The 24,437-nt window shown below is 39.6% G+C and overlaps 1 protein-coding gene across 7 annotated transcripts in view; it reads right to left on the reverse strand.

The window, feature by feature from the left end:
* KIF16B (kinesin family member 16B) overlaps positions 1–24,437 on the reverse strand; it is a 253,928-nt gene that overhangs the window by 175,369 nt on the left and 54,122 nt on the right. For all 7 annotated transcript variants that reach the window (XM_019549135.1, XM_019549136.1, XM_019549133.1 and 4 more), the window contains exons 7-12: positions 23,954–24,096; positions 22,472–22,640; positions 22,213–22,344; positions 15,486–15,661; positions 12,636–12,701; positions 7,766–7,825 (exon numbers count right to left, since the gene is read on the reverse strand). In XM_019549135.1, coding sequence (XP_019404680.1) covers positions 7,766–7,825; positions 12,636–12,701; positions 15,486–15,661; positions 22,213–22,344; positions 22,472–22,640; positions 23,954–24,096 — 746 coding nt within the window. The remainder of the gene's footprint in view (positions 1–7,765; positions 7,826–12,635; positions 12,702–15,485; positions 15,662–22,212; positions 22,345–22,471; positions 22,641–23,953; positions 24,097–24,437) is intronic.

Raw genomic sequence — 24,437 nt, forward strand, 5'->3', positions numbered from 1 at the left:
TTGGGTGGCTATACTAATAATCTGAGTATTTCAGAATGAGAATGGGGCAGAGCCAAAATAAATCACAGAACTACAATTCTAACTTTGGAGTTAACAAAATCCTAAAGTTAATTACGGATGAAATCATAAAATGCTTGAGCATTACAGTGAAGGCAACATTGTTTTATAATATGGATATCTTCTTTTGACAATTCTGTTGACATTTGTGAAGATACCTTAAAACAATAGGGTTAAATTAATTTCAGAGTAACATTTAATAGAATATTGAACACACAAAAGGTTTCCTTAAATAAATAGTAACAAGGGCAGAGTCTAACATCTAGACTATGTAAATCAGACTGTTATGCTAAGTAACTGCAAGCTGGTCATGTTCAAGTAGGACAGCGAGTGGAAAAGCAACAATGATCTAAATCAGAAAAATGCTCCTTAGGTTATACATATGAATAATACTAAGAAGTCAACATGCTTCAAGGGTGGCAGATGCTCTTTAAGGGACAGAAATAATCTCAAAATCAATTTATGGACTGTCCTCTTAATCTTAACTTTATGGAAAATGGTAGGGAGTTTGACGCGATAAGTCAGAAGCTAAAACAGTGGCTATACTGAGTTTTTTGTTTGATTTCTTTTAAATTAATGCTGTTTTGTTGAGGAAATTGTGAATTTATGCATCTTACTGAACAGACCCTGTGTAAGAGAAGGGTGTGGGATTGGGAGATGGAAGCAGAAGCAGAGGCAGAGCTGGAAACAGAGGTCTCTTGCTATCTACCTGCAGAGGCAATTCTTCAGAATCGAGAGAAGGGAACACACTCCATACCTACTATTTTTCAGGATTCAGCATCTATTGACAGAAGGTACAGGAGGATCCCTTGTACCTGGGCAGATGATAGAGTACCAAATTCAACAAGATCAGAACCAAATCCAGAAAGATCAAGAAAGAATGTGCACACCACTGATAATATATATGAATCAAATGGTCAAAGCAACAAATGAAATAAATATCAACATTTCACAGAGCTCCATACAGGATAGAGACTGAGCACTACAAAACCTATTTAAAGTTGAACGCACACATAACCACAGAAACTTGTACACACAATATTCTATCCATTGCAACTGCTATCCTTTGAGCTGAAAACCATTTTCCATTAAAGTTTGATCTTTACAAGCTAAAAACTTAATGAGGCAATCACCATTTGGAATAAAGCTTTCCATGCCCAGATACTGAATCATTTTGGAAGGTCTGAATGTAATCTCTTAAATTTTAGAATTAAGTATTAATAAAATTTACCCACTGTATTGTGAACACAATTAAAAAACACCCAAACTGTAACATTTTTAACTCATTGTGTAAATTGGTCCTTAAGGTGTTATAATCTATTTGCTAAAGCTGAAAAATGTGATTCGTTATCAAATTTCACCTTTGAAAATGCATGCTTGAGTATAACAAAAGTAGGAAATTCTTAAGTGCTGTTACCTGAATTTGCATGTGGTGGACACATGCGAGAAGGTAGTGAACAACTTGGCTGCTTAACAGTTTTGGAACAAAAGGGAGATGGGTCTTAGAAGTGCAAAGAAAACTTAGTTCTACAAACTTCCTAGGACAGTAGAGCTAAATAGAGCAAAAGAGTCACTTCTCTTGGTTTGCAAGCAACACTTCTGTTGATGCAACCCAGCATACTGTTGGGGTTTTGGGGGGGTTTTTTGCAACAAGAGCACACTGTTGGCTCATATTCAGTTCATTGTCCACTGTAACCTCCAGGTCCTTATCTGCAGTACTGCAGCCCAGCCAGTCATTCCCCAGCCTGTATTTGCACATATAGTTATACTGTCCTAAGTGCAGGACTTTGCACAGGTCCTTGTTGAATCTCATCTGAATGACTGCAGACCATTTTTTCAGTTTACCCAGGTCATTCTGAATCCTAGTCCTGCCCTCTGGAGTATCTCCAACTCCGTCCAACTTGGTCTTGTCTACAAATTTGCTAATCATGAGCTCAATCCCAGTGTCTGAATCATTGACTACATTAAACAATACGAGACATAGGACAGAGACCTGGGGAACCCCACTTGATACCTCCTCCCAAACAGATATTGATCCATAAATGACTACTCGTTGTATGTAATGATCCAACCAGTTATGTATCCACCTTACGGTACTTTCATCTAGTCTGTATTTCCTGAGATTGTTAATAAGAATGTCATGGAAACAACAGCTTCATGTTGCTGACTTAGGTTGAGTTTGTAATGCTTTATAACCGTGGGTCCTTCTCAGATATGCTGCTGTGTAGACAGTCATCCCATATGTGGAGGTAGACTCTTACAAAACACTCAACTTTTTTTGCTACCCCTCCTAGAGTTAATAAGAATGTCAAGCTGTCAGAAGCCTTGCCAAATCAAGGTAGATCACATCCACTGCTCTCGCCACAACCACAGAGCCTGTCACCTTATCATAAAAGGAAATTAGGTTGGTCATACATGACTTGCACTTGGGAAATCCACAGGGGCTGTTCCCAATCAACACGTTTTACAACAGATTCTCTGAGGACCTGCTCCATGATCTTTCCAGGTACTGAGGTCAAGCTGACTGGTCTGTAATTCCATGGATCCTCCCCTTTCTTAAAGATGGGTACTATATTTGTCCTTTTGCAGTAATCTGGGACCTCACGCCACCTCCATAAGTTCTCAAAGGGGATAGTCAAATGCTCTGAAATTACCTCAGCCAACTCCTTTAGTACCCTAGGGTCCATACAATCTGGCCCTGTAGACTAGAAAGTATTGTATCTAGTATCTCTAAGTAATCTCTAACCTCTTCTTTTGTTACTCTAGACGATTTGTCTCCTTCCCTATCTTTGCTGCCAACTGCACTTGTCATCTGGTAGCTGCCCCTATTTGAGAAGATTGAAGAAAGAAAAAAAAAGGCATTAAATGCACTCTCTGCATTATCCCTAAATAGATGGCCTTTCACACTCCATAAGGGACCTGTGGTTTCTCTGGTCTTCCTCTTATTCTTGACACACCTGTAGAATCCTTTTTTATTGCCTTTTATGACCTTGCCAGCTGCACCTCAAATTGAGCCTCGGCCTTCATAATTTTCTTTCTGCAAGCCCACGTAATACTTTTATATTCTTCCCTAGTACCATGATGGAATTTCCACTTTGTAGATGCTCCCTTTCTGAGTTTCAAATCATTGAAGAGCTTGTTTGCCTCATTTTGCATGACTGACCTCCTGCTGTACTTCCTATTCTTTCTCTCCATCAGGATAGGTTGCTCCTGTGCCCCCAAAGGGCCTCCTTAAAGTACACTAGGGCTTCTGGATTCCGTCCCCAACCCCCACAGACTTGCCTTCTAGGGGATCCTACTGACCAGGTACCAATGGAAGGATTAGGCAAAAGTGCCTCCTAACCAGGAATAGGCAGCAGCAGAAGAACATTTAAGTAGGAATGGACAATTATTTCCATTTCTTTATGGGAGTTGAAGGAAAGATGAAAAGAGTGAGAGAACTGGGAAACATTGCAAGTAGGACGGTATAGATTCATAGACATTAGGGCTGGAAGGGACTTCAGAAGATCATCGAGTCCAGCCGCCTGCCCCAGGGGCAGGAAGGCAGCAGGGGTCATAGGATCCCAGCAAGATAAACATGCAAATGTCTCTTGAAGGTGTTCAAAGTAGGTGCTTGAACCACCTCTGGCGGCAGTCTATTCCAAACCTTAGGGGCTCAAACAGTAAAGAAGTTCTTCCTTATGTCCAGCCTGAAACGGTCTTGCAGGAGTTTGTGACCGTTCTACCTTATCATCCCTTGGGGCGCTCTGGTGAACAGACGTTTCCCCAGATTCTGGTGAACAACCCTGATAAACTTATAGGTGGCCACCAGATCACCCCTAAGCCTGTGCTTTTCTAGGCTGAAGAGTCCCATAGCTCTCAGCCTCTCATCATAAGGTCTGTTTTCCTGACCTCTGATCACACACTTGGCTCTCCTCTTCACCCTCTCAAGCTTCTCCATATCCTTTTTGAATTGTGGAGCCCAACACTGGATGCAGTACTCCAGCTGTGGCCTCACCAAGGCCAAGTACAATGAGAGAATGACATCCTGGGATCTGCTTGAGAAGCATCTATGGATGCAAGCCACTGTTTTGCTCGCTTTACTAGCCGCAGCATCACACTGAAGGCTCATGTTGATCCTGTGGTCAATCATGACTCCCAAGTCCCTTTCGTCTGCAGTGCTAGCCAGCGAAGCTCTGCTGAGCCTATAAGCATGCTGCAAATTTTTCTTCCCAAGATGGAGGAACCTTGCATTTTTCAGTGTTAAACACCATCAGGTTCTCATCGACCCACTTCCTGAGCCTGTCATGGTCAGCCTGGACCCTCCTGTCCTTGGGCGTGGATGCTTTACCTCAAAGTTTAGTGTCGTCGGCAAACTCGGCCAGTCCACTCCTGATGCCAATGTCCACATCGTTAATGAAGATGTTGAATAATATAGGCCCAAGGACAAAGCCTTGAGGGACCCCACTGGTCACAGCACAACACGACAATTGACTTCTGTCAACCACCACCCTCTGGTTCTGACCATAGAGCCAATTTCCCAGCCAGCAGATCGTAGTGAAGCCGAGGCCACAGTTGGCCAGTTTTGTTAAAAGGTCATCATAGGATACCAGATCGAAGGCTTTTTTAAAGTCAAGATATATGACATCAATCTCTTCCCCTTTGTCCAGGTGATAGGTCACCTGGTCGTAAAAGGAAATAAGAGTGGTTAAGCAAAACCTACCCACAACAAACCCTGGTATAGTTTCATGATCACTGGAAACTACTGCATAGGTTCTTTTCTCCTCTGCTGTCCATAGAGGCAGCACTCCCCAAACTCCTATTTTCCATCCCAGGATATCCTTGCTGGCTACTGGGGAAGAACTGAGGGCACCCAATTCCCTGAGGGCTCTAGTGACAAGAAAAATTTTCCCAATTCCCCCACTGTTGCCAACCATAGTCAGGCTCCCAAAGAGCACGAAACTTAATAAACAAAACTCATGAGTTCGTAACATTTTGCATTCCATTTGCAAAATGTACTCTCACCTGTGATAGTACTAATGCAGCCCATAACATCTGTAACCAAGTTAAAGCTGTAGGAGAAATGAAAACCTGGCCAGTTATCCAAAGCCAAGTCAAATAGTCCAGAAACTATGTAAAGGTAACAAGCTAATAAACTTCCATGCACTATCCACAACAGAATCCCTTATCATATGAGCCTCCTTTACTCAGCAATGGAAAAGAGGTAGGTCTAGAAGGCTGAAGATTATGAAATTTGGACTTCTACAGACATAGAAAGAAACAAGCTTCCAAATCTGTACTGGAGAATGCTCTTGTCAGTCACGTCTATAACACTGATAAGCCTTGAGCTCAGGCATCAATCTTGCCTGCAATTACAGCATGATGTGCAAAACAAAAGCCCATCTCTTAGACAAAAAATGTTCCAGGACATTTAGGACTCTATAGGTCATCAAAAACAGTATTTGAAAAAAAGAAAAATCAATCCAGAAACGAAAAAGTAGTTCAGACGCTTCATGACAAGAAACATCTCTTAGCACACAGACCACTGAACTCCGTGCCAGCTGCTGTTTCCAAACTACATTTGGATCCAAGGTATAGATTTCAGACTACTCCTTCAGATGAACTTCTTATGAAACATCCCCTTCTCACCCAAATCCTAGCAAGGTAACTTAAGACCACCATAAAGACAAGACAGGAAAAAGAAATATGCACCAAGCAGTGTAAAACACAGCAGATAAGAGAGCATGCCTCTTACTGATTTCCATTTTTCCAGGATAAGGTGAGAGTTTTACTGATCGCTTACAGCTGGACACTAAAATATAAAATGACTAAATGTATGCAAGTGTAGAATACAAAGACAGCCAGGAATTAATCTAATAAAGGTTTAGAACCACTAGAATGAACAGAAATCTGGCTCTGCATTTTGTAGTCTTGTGTATTCAGCTGTGTAGCAAGCACAGTTTTCCATAGTTTAGGCAAGTTGTTCAATTAATGACTTTTTATAATTCTGTATTTTCTGCCAAGATAGCTGAAGACTCAGTGCAATTCCTACATAACCGTATAAAATTACAGACATTCCATATGCTACGCCATACCAATTTCATATAGTCAACTATCACACTCTTCTATGTGACAATGAAAAAAAAGGTAAGTTAAAAGCAAGAGGATAATGAAAGAATCCCAGTTTAACTAATGCATAGAACACCATGTGAAAAGCTAATAATGGAAAATTGAACCAAAAGTCTCTGAGGAATATGCAAATATTAATTCCCAGCTCAATCTCTGGACAGACATTAAACAAAATCACTCCATTCTGTCATGCCATCTGCCAGGCAGATTCCAATTCTGCACTGCACTCCAAACTACTTATTATTTATTTTGAAGCACAGAACTATCAGAGTTATTTGGAAATCAACTAATTCACTTCTGAGCCTCTTATTTCTTATAATGTAAAATTAAAAGTATTAAAAAGTGATGCAAATTAAATGAGGAGATGGAGTTCTGGTATCAGTTCCTTGCTTGAGTTACACTCAGAACTTTCCAGCAACCTCACATTCAGCATGTGCAGTAATACAATATAAACAACTTATAATAAACTTTGTTTATAACAAACCACTGTTTCTACCAATTCTAACAGCAGAAAGTGACTTCAATATGATGCAGCAAACTGTCTAACCCTATTAGAAAAAGCACCCTCTTTTAGTGAACTATTCTCCCAGTTCCATAGGTTTTTATTATTATGAGGTTATACTGTGTATCCAGAAATAAAATGAAATTTAATGTCACACAACTATATTTTACAAGAAACATGATGTTAGATTCTCTAAGAGATAAAGATGGGTATAGATTCTTAAGCTTACATCTGAAAATACAGGAAGGGTAGTTTGTTAAAGTATCCAACCAGACCATCACTATCACCAATAGAAACATCCAACAAAGAAGAATGAGACAAAAGTTTACATTAAGGCTTCTTTGCTCTGCTTATAAACAACAGTTACGATGATATTCACAGAGGCCAAGAGAAACAAGGTGATGCATTAGAAGTCTTCTGTCAAGCTTACAAAACTTTCTTTGAATTCAAGTGAATAGAATGGATGTGACTCTTCAGTTATGTTATCAAATGCAAAATAATTTCAAAACACTTGCAACACCATCCCTCTAAGCAGCAAGACTTTCATATAAATCTTGACCGTTAATCTTTATGTAGTCTGTCATGGAGTAGAAACAAAATGAAAAAAATTTAAAAATTAAGCTTGGAAAGTCAGATAATGGTAGACTATATTGCAACGCTATGTTGTAATGACTGCTACTGAATACTTCCAGATTCATACATAAAAAAATCCAGAGACAAATCCAAAAGCCTGTCACAGCATCTACTAACATAACACAAAGTAAAATGTGCCAGCTGCTGTCATGGAACAAGTCAGCAAAAAGGGAGATGAAGCTTTTTCTTTGGATTTATTTTCATAGTCTACACAGTAAAAGATTCAGCATTTGAAATAGTCAAGTAGACTCATCCCTTTTGCAAGGTCCAAAATGGAAATGATCCAGCATAATCAGAAAAGTGTTTGTTTCATTTTGTTGTTTTTTTTAATTGAAAAATCTAAATCCCAAATAACTGCATCAGATTTAGGACCAGTAAGTTTTGTTTAGTAAGAAATAATAGCATTAAAAGAAAATTCCATATCTGCAAGACTAGTTAAATATTATCAAATTAGAAAATCCTTACTTTTAGGATGTTCTGAGTTTCATTCCACTTGTTTGTCCACTCTTTGGTAAGCTCCTGTACCTATAAAAATAAAATTAAAAAAATAATTTTCTATATTAAAATAAAGCTTTTCTTTGAAATACTAGAAACTTTCAAAGTTTTACATAAAAAAACAACTAAGGGCATCAGTGAATATTTTTCCAACTTGTTGCAAGATTCTCTAGTAAAGCAAATTATCAAATTGAGAGGAGGCCTTCATATGTAGAAGTATTTTCCCTGTTGTAACTTACTCTAGCTCAGATTATACTGGGCTAATAGTCCAGCTCAAAATATTTCACAGTGGTCACACAACTTCTACAGAACAAAATAAGATCTATGTTACTCCCATACTTGTTTTTAGCTGTTTATTTCTACAATATACAGAATGATGAAAAACAGTACCAGTGGTCTCTCATACTTCTGTTTTGTATTTTTTTAGTGTGGAAAAGATATTTAGATTATGAAAACTCTGATTTTCAGTGTTATATAAAAACAGGGAACTAAGGACATAGCCATTTAAAACAATGGCAGGTGTTTTCAGAACAAATGAAAGAATGTCATACGGTGCTTAAATCAACCCTATGAATTCTTGCAGTTACAGAGCAAGTCAAACACTGCAGCTAGATTTAGAAATGAGCAGAGAATTACGATCAACTGTAATCATCATAATGCATATTCATATACAGGGTATAATTCATTTTAAAAAGGTTCCTTAAAGGTCATACATGTGTACAAACACTTTCATAATATTGTATATATATCTTGTACAATAGGGTATGGGATTTATATTCATTTAATAAATAAGTACTATACAAAATAAAGAATATGCACATATCAGCTTTTTAGATGCGTGACTCAACACATGGGAAGTTTACTCTGCATCTCTATAAGAATATGCCTGTTCTACATTTTACTATTTTCTTTACCTCATAAATTTAATTCATAACCAATACTCCAAGTGAAGGCTATATTTAATATTTTTATTTAGATAGCCCTCATCCCAGGCTCCAAAAATTGCTGCCATAATATATACAAGGTTGTAGATATTATAAATTGTTCACAAACCTGGAGCACAGCCGTTATTCCCAAACAACAGGAATATCTGTAATATACTTCCCCCCCGTTTTTTCTGGAGTTCAACATATTGCTGGAATTCAAGGGTTTATATACATCTTTTCCCACTTGAACCTACCTTAGCGATGAGATGCTTACACAAGACAAAACTTGTCAGGCATAGAAGTGTATATTGTAACTTGTGTATATTGTTATGAAATAGTAATGGTTACTCATTTCTGCCAAATGGACCTTCTCTTGACATGAAACTCCTGCAAGTTCACTGCTAGGGTCTTTGAAGCTAACTACCAATTAAACTGCACTGTATGGAAGTTATACAAATATGGCCAACTGCCCTTGTCAAGGGAATAAACTGAAATCACCTGATGCATTTTCACTTGTAACTCAGGATTTAAGAGACAAATGTATTATCTTTTCCACTCTATGTGCCTTGTGGGTCTTCAATACTGACAATCAGACTAAAACTCTTGTCAACAATTTTCTTTTTTCTAATTTTTTAAAAAAAACTATCAACAAGTGATTATCTTGTTACCTCTATATTCAAATGCTTTTGGAGAATTTTTAATGCATTGAAGTTATTTAAAATTGGTACTATAAAACAGCAGTCAACTCATTAAATCAAAGAAACCTACCATACATTTGTCAGTTAATTTAAATATGGTAATAAAGTTTTTAGATCTGTAGAAACAAATCCATTATTATAACCATTCAATTATAAAAAAGCTGTAACCATTGTAATATCTGCTAAGAATTTTCAGTAATCCAGTAATTATGCTTGTAGCAATTATCTTAAATAGTAATCACATAACGTGCTAATGAGGTTGACAAAGGATAATAAAAAAGGATAATAAAATATGCTCCATATACTTCCCACGCAGAGAGGACAACATTTTTGAGCAGGACAAGCAATGATTACTGCCAGAGCATGAATAATATATTATAATTAGCTAACATTCAGCAGTTTCTACTATTCAACTAAATATTCACAAAAAATATAAATACTCCAAGAATATGCACACATGCATGCATGCACACACAGGGCCAACAGCAAACTGGTTTGTATTAACATGAGTGTCACTTGGGGCCTGAGAAGCAAGATTTACAAAGAAAGGCTGAAAGAACTAGTGTTATTTGGAGAAAAGAAGACTGAGGTGGGATTTGGTAACAATGTTCAAATACCTGAAGGGCAATTATAGAAAGGATGGAGATAGGTTCTTCTGGGGCTGTATGGAACAGAACTGGGAGGAACTGCCTCAAACTTCAGAAGAAGAAATCAGGCCAGAAATTAGAAGGAACTTTCTGACCGTAAGGGTGGTCAAGCACTGGAAGAGGCTATATGGAGAAATTGTAAAATCTCCATCCTTCAACATTTTAAAGAGCAGGTTAGAAAGACATTTGTCTGGGATAGTTTTGTCAGAGATGATCCTGCCTTGAGCAGAGGGCTGAACTAGATGACCCTGTGAGGTCCCTTCTAGCCCAAATTTCTTATGAGCCTGTGTAGGCATATATCCATGTGTGTATGTGTTCTTCTTTCCAATATAGTTTCATAGTTGGTAGGGTCGGAGGGGACCTGAGCAGATCATCAAGTCCGACCCCCTGCCATGGGCAGGAAAGAATGCTAGGATCAAACAACCCCGGCCAGATGTCTATCTAGCCTCCTTTTGAAGACCATGAGGGTAAGAGCAAGCACCACTTCCCTTGGAAGTTGGTTCCAGATCCTAGTCACCCTCACTGTGAAGTAGTACCTCCCGATATCTAGTCTGAACCTACTCTCCGTCAACTTATAGCCGTTATTCCTTGTTACTCCCAGTAGTGTTCGGGGGAACAGGGACTTTCCCATTGACTGCTGGTCTCCTTTGGCCAATTTATAGATGGCCACCAGATCCCCTCTCAGCCTTCTCTTGTGGAGGCTGAACAGGTTCAGGTCCCTTAGCCTCTCTTCGTAGGGCCTGCCCTGCTACCCCCTGATCATGTGAGTGGCCCTCCGCTGGACCCTCACCATGTTGTGCACATCCCTCCTGAAGTGCAGCGCCCAGAACTGGATGCAGTACTCCAACTGCGGCCTGGCCGATGTCACATACAGGGGGAGGATCACCTCCTTGGACCAGCTCGTGATGCATGCGGTTAGCCTTCCTGACTGCATCCCAACATTGGCGGCCCATGTTCACCTTGGAGTCTATAATGACTCCAAGATCCTTTTCTGCCTCTGCACTGATGAGAAGGGAGTTCCCCAGCCTGTAGGTATGCTGCTGGTTCTCTCTCCCTAGGTGCAGTACCCTATACTTGTCAGTATTGAATCCCATCTTAATCTTATCCACCCACCCCTGTAACCTGTCCAGATCCAATTGTAGCCTGTCCCTCTCCTCCAGCATGCCCACTTCTCTCTACATCTTAGTGTCATCTGCGAATTTGAACAAGGTGCTTTTCACCCCCTCGTCCAAGTTGCTGATGAAGATGTTGAACACTGCAGGCCCAAGGACCGAGCCCTGGGGAACCCCACTGCCCACATCCCTCCAGGTCAAAAATGACCTGTCCACCACCACTATCTGGGTGTGGCCCTCCAGCCAATTGACGACCCGTCTGACTGTGTAGGCATTGACACCAGTCTCCTAATTTTTTAATGAGAATGAGGTGAGAACCAGTGTCTAAGGCCTTCCTGAAGTCCAGAAAGACTACGTCCACCACAATACCTGCATCCAAGGATTTTGTGACTTGGTCATAGAAGGCCACCAGGTTGGTCTGACAGGACCTGCCTCTAATGAACCCATGTTGGTTGCCCCTAAGCATATACTCCCCCTGCCTGCCCCTCGCAGATGTGCACCTGGATGATTTTCTCAAACAGCTTCCCCAGGATCAAAGTAAGACTAACAGGCCTATAATTTTCTGGGTCCTCCTTCCTCCCTTTTTTGAAAATAGGGACAGTGGTCCTTTTCCAGCCCTCTGGCACCTCGCCAGAGCACCAGAAGTGCTCGTAAAGCTGTGCCAGGGGTCCCACAATGACCTCTGCTAATCCTCTCAGTACTCTGGGGTGGAGATCTTCAGGACCTGCTGACTTGAACATGCCCAGTCCCACCAGAAGTTCCCTGACTAGGTCCTCTTTGACCTTGGGCCTGGCTGCACCTCCCCTGGGACCATTGGAGATTCTGGTGGGGGGGTGACCTGGTCCCTGCTTAGAAAAATGGAGGCAAAGAAATTGTTAAATATATTTTCAAATGTGATTCCACTCTACAAACCAAATACTGTTATGAGGAAAATCACTACAAAAAAGTTCGAACAGCTAACACTCAAGCTTTGCCATAAGTTCTGAACAGAGTACAGAAAGCAGGTATTTGATACTACCTCTACTGTAAAATATGTCCCAGATAAAAACTTTGCTACTAATAGGCGTTATTGCATACTCCACTGCTTTGCACTGCTACATTAATTATACCAAGTCTATTATTTTATCCATGTAATTATGAAATTTACCTTGCTTTGTTAAAAGATCTTAAAAACCACTGATTCCAAGATGAGGTTTCCCCCTCTCCATTTAACAGAGGGAAAGAAGCCCCTGATTTAGGATTTGAGCACAAGGTGGTACAGAAGAAAGGCAGTTTTACTTCTTTACAAGAGAATAAATATCAATTTCAAGGATTTTCAGGCTAGATGAATTCAAGAAAGTGAAGTTTAGTAAAAGATAACACCAAAATATATGCTGTGAAACTCCTGATCAGTTGTTGCCACTCCAGTATCCAGACTGCATTTTGTTTCTAAAATAAAAAATACAATTATAACTTACTCTTGCTTCATTCTGTTGAAGCTTCTCCTCCATACTTAAAGCTGTAGGAGAATCCAAGAGTGCAATCTAAAATTGTAAAAAAATAGTTATTTGCAAAATATATAGCATAATATACTTAAATACTCAAAAGAAATTAAACACTATGTGGAGATATTTTAATTAACTAGCAAAGCAAGACCTGATATATAAATTCAAATATAAATTTAAAATAAAAATAATATCACACACACACATACACATACATCCATGACATACCTACATGTTTCAGAAAACAGACAGACTTTTACAAGCATTTGTCTCTTCAAAATATATCAAGTTAAATTTGATTAAACAATAAAACATACATAAAACATTTAAGAAATGCTCTTTGTTACATAAACCTCCAAATAGACCCTAGTGTTGGGTTTTGGGTAACTAATACTCTCAGTGAGCCATGGTAACATTTGCAATACAATATTCTGGGAATATAAAGACTATCCTTAGAAGAAATTATACAAGGATTTATATTCTATTGTGCGTATCTTACACCACCTGCTGTTTTACCAAGCATCACAAATTCAGTTAATTTAGGTTGGCTCTGCACTCTTTCTATCACAGCCATCTTTAACATCATGAACAAAGGCTCTCTGGAATTCTCCACAGCATAACCAGATTTATTTTGTGATGGTTCCAAGTTACAAAGTAGTAGCTATGTCAAAGTACTAGCTCTTCAAATGAGTCTAACATGTACACTTAAGAGCACATTAAGTCAAACAGTATTTAAGAAAGAAAAGACCTGACAACGTGAAGTGGTTTTTATTGTTTACAGTAAAATAGCAATACAATACTCACTTTGGATATTTTGTGAGAAATACAAGATTTGAAAATTACCAGTCATCTCATCCTATTTCTCAACAAGTATTGACATAATAATATGAAACTTAACTATAGTACCAAGCCAGTATTACTGTTTGCCAAATAATATGCTGCCCTGATTATCATTTCATAGCATGATTAAAGCTCAATTGTGCAAAAGAAAAAACAAGGATTTGAATGCAGTTTATTTCCTCCTGCCTAAATCATGTTCTTTAAAAAAAAAAAACAAAAAAACAAAAAAAAAACAGTAATCTATAATGGCACAATGAGGGAGACTCAATTAACTGGATTCTACTATAGTTTTTCAGCTACATGCCTTAATTTCAAGCACCACCATCAGCTTATCAGACCATCTTGCAGTTGGAGACCTGCTTCATTTTACATATAATGATGTGATATACACCTGTGCATTTAATGAAACAAGCACTGCCCAACTGAGTAAGATTGTCAGGACATGCACACACGTGACCCTTATGGTATTAACAATAATTTACAGTATTTTAAAGTCTTATCTCTTTAATAAGAGCTTTCATGAGCTTAACCAAAAAGGTTCCTTTCAATGAATCAAACTGCACTGAGAAGATTTAAGAAAGGATAATACTTATTTAATTAGTCATATTTATTACAGTTTGGTTTGATTATTCAAATGGCAGAGTTGTAAAACTGGAAGATACTCTGACAATTCCCCTGAGTTCATTCCAAGTACAGTCCAAATAATTAAACATTTAATTCAGTCCCCAAACTAGAAAGTTAAGCAGAATTTCTTGTCCTAACAAAAAAGTAAAATATACTTCAAGCCACTGGCATTTTCTGACATTAGGTCAAGAATCTAACAAGCACTTTGACAAAAATATGGTATCATTTGAAAAGACTGGCATTATCAAAAACTATTGTTAGAAGGTCCTTTAAAAAAGAAGTATATAAAATACTTTAAATAAATAAATAACCAATGCCCGAAATGTCTTCTTATTCTTGCCAGTCTTACCATTTGCTATTAGGTACCCCAAGATCACCTTCCTACAATATAAGCCACTAACAGCCATTGGCTAATTTAAAAAAAAATGAGTTTACCTTTTAAATGTTCAGATTAGATTGAGCAAATGTGCAAAAATGCTTGACTTAACTTTAACAGACAACTGATCTCTTTTTCTCAGTTTTTAAACCCACTCATCATTACATAAGGTATCACAAGGCACGTATACACATGCGCTTTACTGCGCAGTAGATTAATCTATTGTACAGTAAAGCATCACAGTTTACACATGTGCGGTGTAGGCCAATATAGATTAATTAACCGAGCCACTGGATAGTCCCATCAGACACTAATACTATCCGACAACAGAGTATACTGCTGTGCTTAAATGCATGTGTAGATGGTGATGTCCAGATTAGTTTACTCTGGCTCAAACTGCACCAGATTTTATTCAGCTGCATTAATTGCATGTGTAGATGCACCCAAAGATGCTTTTAAATATTTGCTAAGCGTGCTTTTTGTTTTCTTGATACCATACAGCCAAATAAGTTGCTTTTACTTTTACAAAACTTAGCAAACACCCTAAAGTTCCTTATGATATAAAATACCTACAAGTCTCAAATCCAATTCAACCTGCATTTGCAAACTATGTCTTAAAATATTTTATTATACTTAGCATAATAGAACAGTATCAATACTTAACAAAGGCATCTTTTCCACCTCTCTAGCTAGCTATAAATATTTCTTGAATGTTAGTTGGTGGCTGCTGCATTAAAAATTTATCTGCAATATATTATAATGAAAGCTCTGATCCTATCCAGGCAAACTAACATTTTTTTTTAAACACATTAAAAAGATGGCATAGGAGCCAAATAGAAACCAGTTCTAAAAAGAAAGACAACTCACTCCTTCAGATACAGTTTGTTTATTAATATTAACTTAACAAAAAATAATTCTGTTTATGATCTAGAAAGAAGTTATTACTTGGAAACAATTATACTTAAATAGCAAGTTAAACTAACCTGATTCCCTTGAGCAAGCAAGGTTTTCAATCGGGCTATTTCAGCTCGCAGTTCACGAATTAGTTTGACGTTAGGATCCTCATTAATAGTAGGTTTGTTGATGATGTTTTTGGCTCTATTTGCATATCGCAGTGTACTTAAGGTTTCTCCATAATTGACATCAGCAGGTGAAATAGCTGACAAAAATGAATTCAGAAATAATACGTACAGTACCATAAGTTGCATTTACTAAAGTCAATTTATATTTTAAAGGTCAGATAAACTTTATGTGCATGGGGACAAGCCATGGTAAATTTTAATACCATGGCTATAGTCCTAATTCTTCACTTTTTTCCACGATTACATCAACATAACTCTACTAAAGTTAACAATTACGCTGATGTATAATCAGAGCAGTCAGGCCTACTGAATATAGAAGCAGGAAGTCTTGTTATCAACCAAACAAACATTTTTACAACTCAGATGATAATCGATTTTATATTAAGTATAACATGTTCCTTAAAATGTACAAGTTTTCAAATGTTTACAATAATGGGAAGAAACAGTACTTCTCCCCACACCCCCAAGTCTCAAATCCATCTTCAAATGTGAAATTTAAGCAAAAGCAACACAGTATGGTAGTCCTTAAGTTTGAAAATAAATTCTACTACTCCCTTGGCAGAAAGTAAACAAAAGGTATTTCTATACTGTTTTCTTGGGAGTATGAAAAACTACTAAAAAGTACACTTCACACATTTGCTCCCACACACTGCACACATTTACATGTGCCCCTACAGAGCCGTTGTTACTGCAAGGCACAGTAATAGCCCATACTGCATCATGCCGGCGGTACAGTTATTTTTAGCCACTACCTTGCCATAGAAATGCACTATAGCGAAGAAGTGCATTGCTACGACAACATAGCTGCGGCATCATGGTTTCTGCCTGCCAACCCTACATCGCTGTAGTGCATTACTACCACTATGTAGCATCTCATGTAGATGCACCCAGTGTGTGCCAAGCCCCAGATATCAGACCTGGTGGCTAGTTTTGCATGGCACTGTGCAACAGCACTCAAGATAAGGAGTCCAAGAGAAGTTCTGGGCTCTGCTAAACCAAATACACTGCTTAATTCTGGGGTTTGGTGCACCCTGAGCAGGAATAGGTAAGCAAAACACGTTTCTTGAACACACAGTGGATACAGTGTAGACATGCCAATAAAAGGAACAGAAAGAAATAGAAGAGAGAAGAAACACACCTACTTATAAAAATGGTCTTTGTACTGAGCTTGTGGGTCTGGAGACCACAATACCACAACCATGCTGGCTGCTTTCAAACACTTCAACAAGGGTCCTCAAATGCACTTTAAGGAGGTAATTTAATGAAGAACAAGATCTTGTAATTGCAAGTGTCAGTACATTCATTCTTTCACATCTTTCTAGTACGGCAGACATGCATTTTGGTTTGCAAAAGTAAATACCGTACAAATTGCAAAAATTTTAAAATGACCAAATTCTTAAACACATGAATATAGTAAAATGTGTGAAACATTTTGCATTAAACCATCTTTGGGTGGAATTCAACACCCAAGCATGTGAGAAGAGGACACAATCAGAAGAAATGGGATAATGATTTCACTAGAAGACTATTTATAAAATACCAAATAGAACAGCAGAATGAGACCATAAGTCCAAGAGATAAATAAGCAATCATTAATACGGAAACAATGTATGGCGGAGCCCACAATGGCAGGGTGCCTTGCAAAAAATCTTGTTCTGTTTCTAACCCCAAAACCTGCCATATTAGGTAACTATATAAATCATCTAAAAGCATATAAAGCCAAATTAGGTAACTATATAAAGCATGGAAGAAAGGTGGAGGTGTAGCTCGCTATGTGAGGGAGCAGTATACCTCCTTGGAGGCTGACATCGGCTCCAAAGAAGAGCAACTCGAAACACTCTGGGTCGAACTACGGGGGGCGGGGCATGGTAAGAGAGACCTAACTTTAGTTGTATACACCTACCAGCAAACCAGGGGGAGGCGCTCGATCTGGAGTTCTCTCAATAACTGGCAAAGGCCATGCATCCACAGGACATGATCATCATGGGTGATGTCAATTACTCAGACAGCTGAGTGTTCCTCCTAAGAGATAAGTCAGATTGGTTGTGTTGCTTCCCCACCTGTATCGAAGAGCTCTACCTGGCTCAAGAAGTGCACAGACCAACCAGAGGTAATGCTCTCCTAGACTTGGTCTTGGCCAAAGGAGACAATTTGGTGAGTAACTTGGATATAGATGGTAGCCTGGGTGACCAACCACAACACCATCATGTTCACTGTCCATCACAAGGCAGGCAAATCAGCTAGCAGGGTTGAAGTTTTTGGACTTCAGAAAAATTAATTTCAACAGGCTCAGGGCAATAGTAGGGGAAGCACTGCAGGACCAAGGACTAATGGTGAAAGGAGTGCATGAAGAGTGGTCATTCATCAAGGACATGACCCTTGAAGCACAAAAGAAGTCTATTATCATGTGGAGAAAATGTAGTAGGGCTGGTAAGCCCTCTTGGCTCAACAGGGATATCATGGTCCTCTTGAAAAAGAAGAAAGAGGCATACAAACAATGGAAGCTTGGGACAGTCTGCAAGGAGGACTATACAACAATGGCCTGCAAATTAGAAAAGCTAAGGTGGCCACTGAATATAAACTAGCGACAGAAATCAAGGACAATAAGTCCTTCTTTAGGCATGTAGGAAAGAGGCAGAAAACAAATGGAAGCATGGGGCCATTGCTTAACAACTCAGGACAGCTGGTTACTGACACTCAGGAAAAAACTGAACTCCTGAATGACTACTTTGCATCAGTATTTCACTGAACTAAGAGGAAAATCATACCAGATAAGGTTCAGAATCGGCATGGTGGGAATGACTGCCTTTCTACTGTTGACATTGAGCTGGTGCATGACCAGTTAGAAAAGTTAGACATATGTATGTCAGCATGACCAGATGAACTTCATCCGAGAGTGTTGAAGGAGCTGGCCAATTGTGGGACCTCTGGCAAAACTCTTCCAAAATTCGTGGCACTCAGGGAAGAGAGCCTATGTTGTGCCCATCTTCAAGAAGGGGAGCAGAGAGGACCCAGGCAACTACAGGCCAATTAGCTTAACTTCTATACCAGGGAAAATCCTGGAAAAATTCATCAAGGAGTTTATATGCAATACACTCGCAGGAGGTAGAATTCTGAATGACAACCAGCATGGCTTTGCACAGGCAGGTCTTGTCCTACCAATCTCAACTCCTTCTATGACCAGGTAACTCACCACCTGGATAAGAGAGAGGAGATCAATACTGTATACCTAGACTTCCAAAAGGTCTTTGATTTGCTATCGCATGATGTTCTCATGGGAAAATTGGAGGATTGCAAGCTTAACTGCACGACAGTTAGGTCCAAGGAAGTGATTCTTCCACTTTACTCAGCATTGGTGAGACCTCAGCTGTAGTACTGTGTCCAGTTCTGGGAACTGCACTTCAACAAGGACGTGGAAAAGCGTGAGAGAGTCCAGAGAAGAGCCACCCATATGATCAGAGACTTCCAAAATAAGCCATATAAGGAAAGGCTGAGGGACTTGGGTCTCTTCAGCCTAAAAAAGAGAAGGCTGAGACAGGACTTGGTAGCAGCTTACTGCTACATCAGGGGAACACATCAAGGGCTCAGAAAACAACTGTTTACCAGAGCACCCTGGGGGAAAACCAGGAGTAATGGCCACAAACTCGTGGAACACAGTTTCAAGCTCGACACTAAGGAAAAACTTCTTCACTTTTAGAGTGTCCACATTGTGGAATAAAATCCCTCCAGAGGTGGTACAATCACCTACCCTGGAAATCTTTCAGAGGAAACTGTACTGTCACTTCACTGGGGTCACCTGACCCCAGTTGTCTTGCCTGCCTAGTGAAGGGGTGCTAGACCCAATGATCTTGCAAGGTCCCTTCAAGCCCCTTACAACCTATGAATCTAAGAGGAGGCTAGCATGGTACTTGCTTCTAACAAGAAAAAAAGCTGTGAGTTCTCTATGACTGTCAGAGGATGCATTACACAAGACATTTATCGAGGAACTGACTAATTAGCTCCACAATAAAGTCTCAGCATCTACACATGCAGCCCTCTTAGGCTGCATTAAATTAATACATGCCACCATAGATTAGTACCTGTAAACATAAGTGTTAGTGAGTTGCAATGCATCTGTAGATGCTAGCAAGGCTGGCTGGGGCATGAAGATACTTCAGTGTGGGGGGCTGCCTGCTGGCTAGCCCCACACTGGATCACACTTGTGCTCCAGCCAGCCCCTTCATAGCACACCAAGCTGGGCTGGAGCAGCCCAGGGCTAGCAGGTTGACTCCCCCAGACCTCTTGCCAGCTGAGGCTGCTCTGACCCAGCTCACCGTGCTGTGGTCCCAGGCACAAGTGTAAACAGTGTGTAGCAGCAATAAACTGGTGCAAATTGCACTGGAGTTTATTCAATCGTATTAATAGCACGTGCAGATGCACCCAGAAAGAACTAACTAAAGCCTGCAGCTATGCTTCCGAAACTGGCACATGGAAAATTCCAAGCTCATGCATACAGAAGCATTTACCCTGGGAATATGCATCTTTCAAGCAATTCAGAACAAAGAACCAGTATCTTATTGATTACACGCCACTCATTCAAACAGCTCTCTACCAACCAAAATCCCAAAAGGTAACTAAGGTTGGGCTACACAACACTTACGTGAATAGAGAGTAAAAAAGATCCTTAATAACTTTGAACTGTCCAGTGCACCTCAACATTTCTACTCCTGAACGTGCCAATATTTAACCTTATCCTGGCTTTACTTCTTTAGCTTGTTTCCCCTCCCTCCCTCTCCCAACAGGCTGACAAAATTGTGGAATAAGAAGGACTGTGAACACAGTTAAAAGAACTGAGTATAAAACAAAGTTTAGCACAACTTAAAATGCTCAGTGTCCATAAAGAGAACCTGGCATCTTATATAAAAATACACATTCTCAATCAGTGCTGCCTCCTAAGTATATTCTTAATTTAAATGGTTCAAACTATCATATTTACTCCAATCCAAGACAAGGGCTCCCCCTCCCGAAACAAGGAGGGGAAAAAGGCTCATTTTAGATTTGCAAACTGGCCTGGGGCTCAGCTCTGGCTTCACCAAGGCCCAGAACCACAGCTGGCCCCACTGCCTGCCCTGGGCCAAAGTGGCATGGGAGTGAGCACGCAGCTAGGGCAGTGTGGGAGAGACCATACAGGGCATAGGGGGAGGTACAAAGAGCCCCAGCTTGCCCTTCCCACCACTTACCTTCTGCTACTTTTTTACTCTTCAACCTGGCTGAGCCCAGAGCTGCCACTGCTTTCAACTGCCCTCGAGCCAGAGGAGAGCTGCAAGCAAAGGTAAGCACAGAGAGGGATGGGGGACGGAGGTGGCAGAGGTCAGGCACAGACAGAGGTTGGGGACAGGTAACAGGGATCAGGCACAGGCACATATGGGTGGGTGCAAAGAGCATAGAGCACAGGCAGGGGGTAAGCAGCAGGATAGGTGGCAGGCACCAGCACAAGAGGAAGGGCAAGGGGCAGAGAGACAGGCAAGGAAGGTAAGGAACAGGGCCCTTCACCTCCTGCTGCTGCTTTCCCTGCCACAGCAGCTGGGAGACGAATTTAAAACAGCTCTCCAATAATGATATTCTATACATGAAAAAATATAACAAATTTATAATATTCCATGTACAGACTTTAATTATTGGGTGGGGAGGGTCATCTTAAAATTTGAAGCTGTCTATGATTATGGTAAATAAGGAACTATTTTCCCATATTAATGCAGCAGAGACAGTCTTGAGAAATTTTCTACCACATCAACAGAATTACTGACTAGATTAGTGATGTAAGATCTTTATTACTGGTGATAATACAGACTAGAAAAAAAGAAAAGCAAGATTTCATTTTTAGACTGGTGACTGAATGTCGCAGGTTGGATATTTATGCTGCATCTGAAATGTATATGTACTGGATAGACCTTTGATTTGAGGATCTATTGATCAGCTGAGCTAATTACTACAGATTCACAAATACATATACACACAAAAAATTAACAATGGAGAATGGAATAGGTAGAGTCAGATATTTTTCAGAGTGGGTTCATAGTTAGGCACGCACTACTCAGGGAAGTGAAAAACTAATGACTGCACGCACACTCATGACCAGTAAGACACAAACCACATACAACTTGTTTCCATCGCTAGAAGTGTTTCCAGGAGAAGGAGCAATACAGACATTCATCTTGGAACCATCCTCTCTCCCCTGCTCTCTGCACCTTCTTGAGACCAGGATGTTCCCAGTGTGGGGAAAGAGTGGGCTAATCCAGTCCTTTCATTCCCAGGGGGACTCACACCAAGGACTCCAGACTGAGAAGCAAGCAGGGGGTGGCACTGGTCCCCCACTAAGGTCCCAGAGATCCCTTGGTGCAAGCACAATTCTTTATGCCTTCAGTTTATTGTTGGAAATACATGCTCTCTCTCTCCAACTTCTTTAAGATAACATGCACCACACACATTAAGAGAAACAGCACGGTTAAAGAGTAGATATTTGAAAAGTGTTCCCTTCAAAGAGATCGCTGAGGAGTATAAATAGTGTCATTTCCTAATGAAGTATTTAGAATCTAAATATTTACAACTAATCCTTTTAAGCATGTAGGAAAGTAATTTAAACACTTACTGGCAATCATTATAGTTTTGGAGTTTCCTCCTAGGCTGTCTTTCAACAGCCAGGTCAACACAGAGTCCCTGTAAGGCACAAATACTTGCTTCTTCTTTGCAAGAGAATTTGTTACATCCTGAGATAAATCAGCTGAGAGAAGAAATAAAAGTGATATGTTTTCATTAATTTTCTTCAAAAATTAAAATACTGGTAAAAAAAAAACCAACGCAGATAGATATGAGGGCACTTTAAAAAAAAAAAAGAGAGAGAGACATACCTAAGGCAGAAATGACATTTCCCAGAGTAACTAAAGATTTGTTAATATTCCCTCCTTCTTTTAATCTAACCCCTGTAGCACCAGTGGCATCTGCTCTCTCACTTCCAGCAAGATCTACCAAATGAATCTTGCTAACAGTCTCACAAGGCATTTCAGAATCAAATTTAGCCTAAAGAAAAATACAAAAAAAAAAAAATCATTTTCAAAAATTGTTAAGCTGTAAAGCTCTGAAATCTTACTGAATACAGATCGATTGCCCTTTCTTTGTCATGTCTTAATGTAATTTGGTTAGACTAACAGGGCTTCAGAGAACAAGTATACAAGAAACAGACCAGAAAGGAGCTTGAATGATCACAAGCCACTCCAAGATATTCATTTAAGTAACTTAATCTATAAAATAGGTACAAATAACCATATCCCTTAAGCCTACATTCAAACTTGGGTACCACGTATACAGAGCTGTACACCATAACCCACATACAGAATTTATATTAAGTTCTTAGCTATAAACCTAGATGTTAGCTAACAGTTTTCATTCAGATTTCCAAAAGCCCTATTTTGTAGGAGCGCCCTCAATGATTTTACATTTCTAATCCTAGGATCTTAACCACAACTTCCTCCTATTTCTACAATTTAGTATGAATCTGTTAATACAAATTTAAATTCACAGAATCCCCCCAGTGCTCAATACATTAAGATCATTTGCTGGCTAGCTTCTTATCCTCCTCCATAAGATTTCGGCTGAATAATTCATTGAGGCACACAGTCTTGACAAAATGAAGAAGCAAATTGTACATTCAGGCCAGCATCTTTCCTCCCGGGCCATGGACAGACATGCTGTTTGACGAGCTCCAACTGCCTCTGAAGCACTACAAACAGCCAGAGTATAGACATTCATGCCCCATTAAGTGTTCCAAAAATGACCCATGAAAAAAAGAGAGCATTTTTGAAGCACGTCCCTAAATAGTTGTACCTTCCATCAGTTGTACCTATAGGTGTTTGCACGGTCCTCCTGCAACCAATAATACTCCACTTCCCACCTATCCCTACAGGTGGAAAATGTGACTGAAGGTTCTTGGAAACCTCCAGATATGGAAGACAAAGACATGTATAAATTCCTGTTCTCTATTCCCCTGCCTGAAAAGCACTAGCCCTACCTGCGCGACCATTTTGAAATGCTCAAGAAAAGATTGGGGAGGGAGTTGGGGGAAAGGGACCATGCATCTGCACAAAGCTGAAGTGCAAATTGGAGTACTTCACCTGTCCATACCAGATAAAGTTACTCTCATGTCCAAGTTTCCAAACAGACAGTAACGGGTAAAAGCCTACTTTCAACAGTTGACCGCTGCTTTAACATTTCTCTGCTACAGTCAACAATAGAGGTAACGAGTTCTCCTCAAGCTGTTGATCTGACAACCATATATTTTGTAAGTTAAGCTGTTACATGGAACTGGGCATTAAAGTCAGGGCAAGTCTCTATACCTGAGTGAAGTTGATCGTGAAAATGGCATGAGACCTGCTGCTAACATCGTTCATTCCAGTTGCAGCAGTGGTTCGGTTTATATTTCCTGCTTCCATAAGTTCCTCTACATCCGTATAATTCTGTACTAAATGTTTGGACAAATCTGAACAGAAGCAAGAGCAATTAAAGGACATTTATGAACGTATGGCAACAAAATTCAACTCTGCCACAATGCTATACAGCAGTGCTGCAATTTCACAGCCAGCATTTATAATAAGATTTCCTTTATCTCTCTTAAAGGAAGGAATAAGGCCTTACATGAAAAATACCAGACAGTCCTTCTTAATACATTGCATATAATATTATATTGAACAATATATTTATTATAAATACACTGCAGTGGATTGGCTTAAAGAGAAAAATGCAAACCTTGTTAAGTATATAAAGCAGGTAGATGTGTAATCTCTCAAGGGACACACACCTGCATTTGTAAATTAGATCCAA

The sequence above is a fragment of the Crocodylus porosus genome, unplaced genomic scaffold, assembly GCF_001723895.1.
Source record: "Crocodylus porosus isolate Cpor-Errol unplaced genomic scaffold, CroPor_comp1, whole genome shotgun sequence".
NCBI classification, from domain to species: domain Eukaryota; kingdom Metazoa; phylum Chordata; order Crocodylia; family Crocodylidae; genus Crocodylus; species Crocodylus porosus.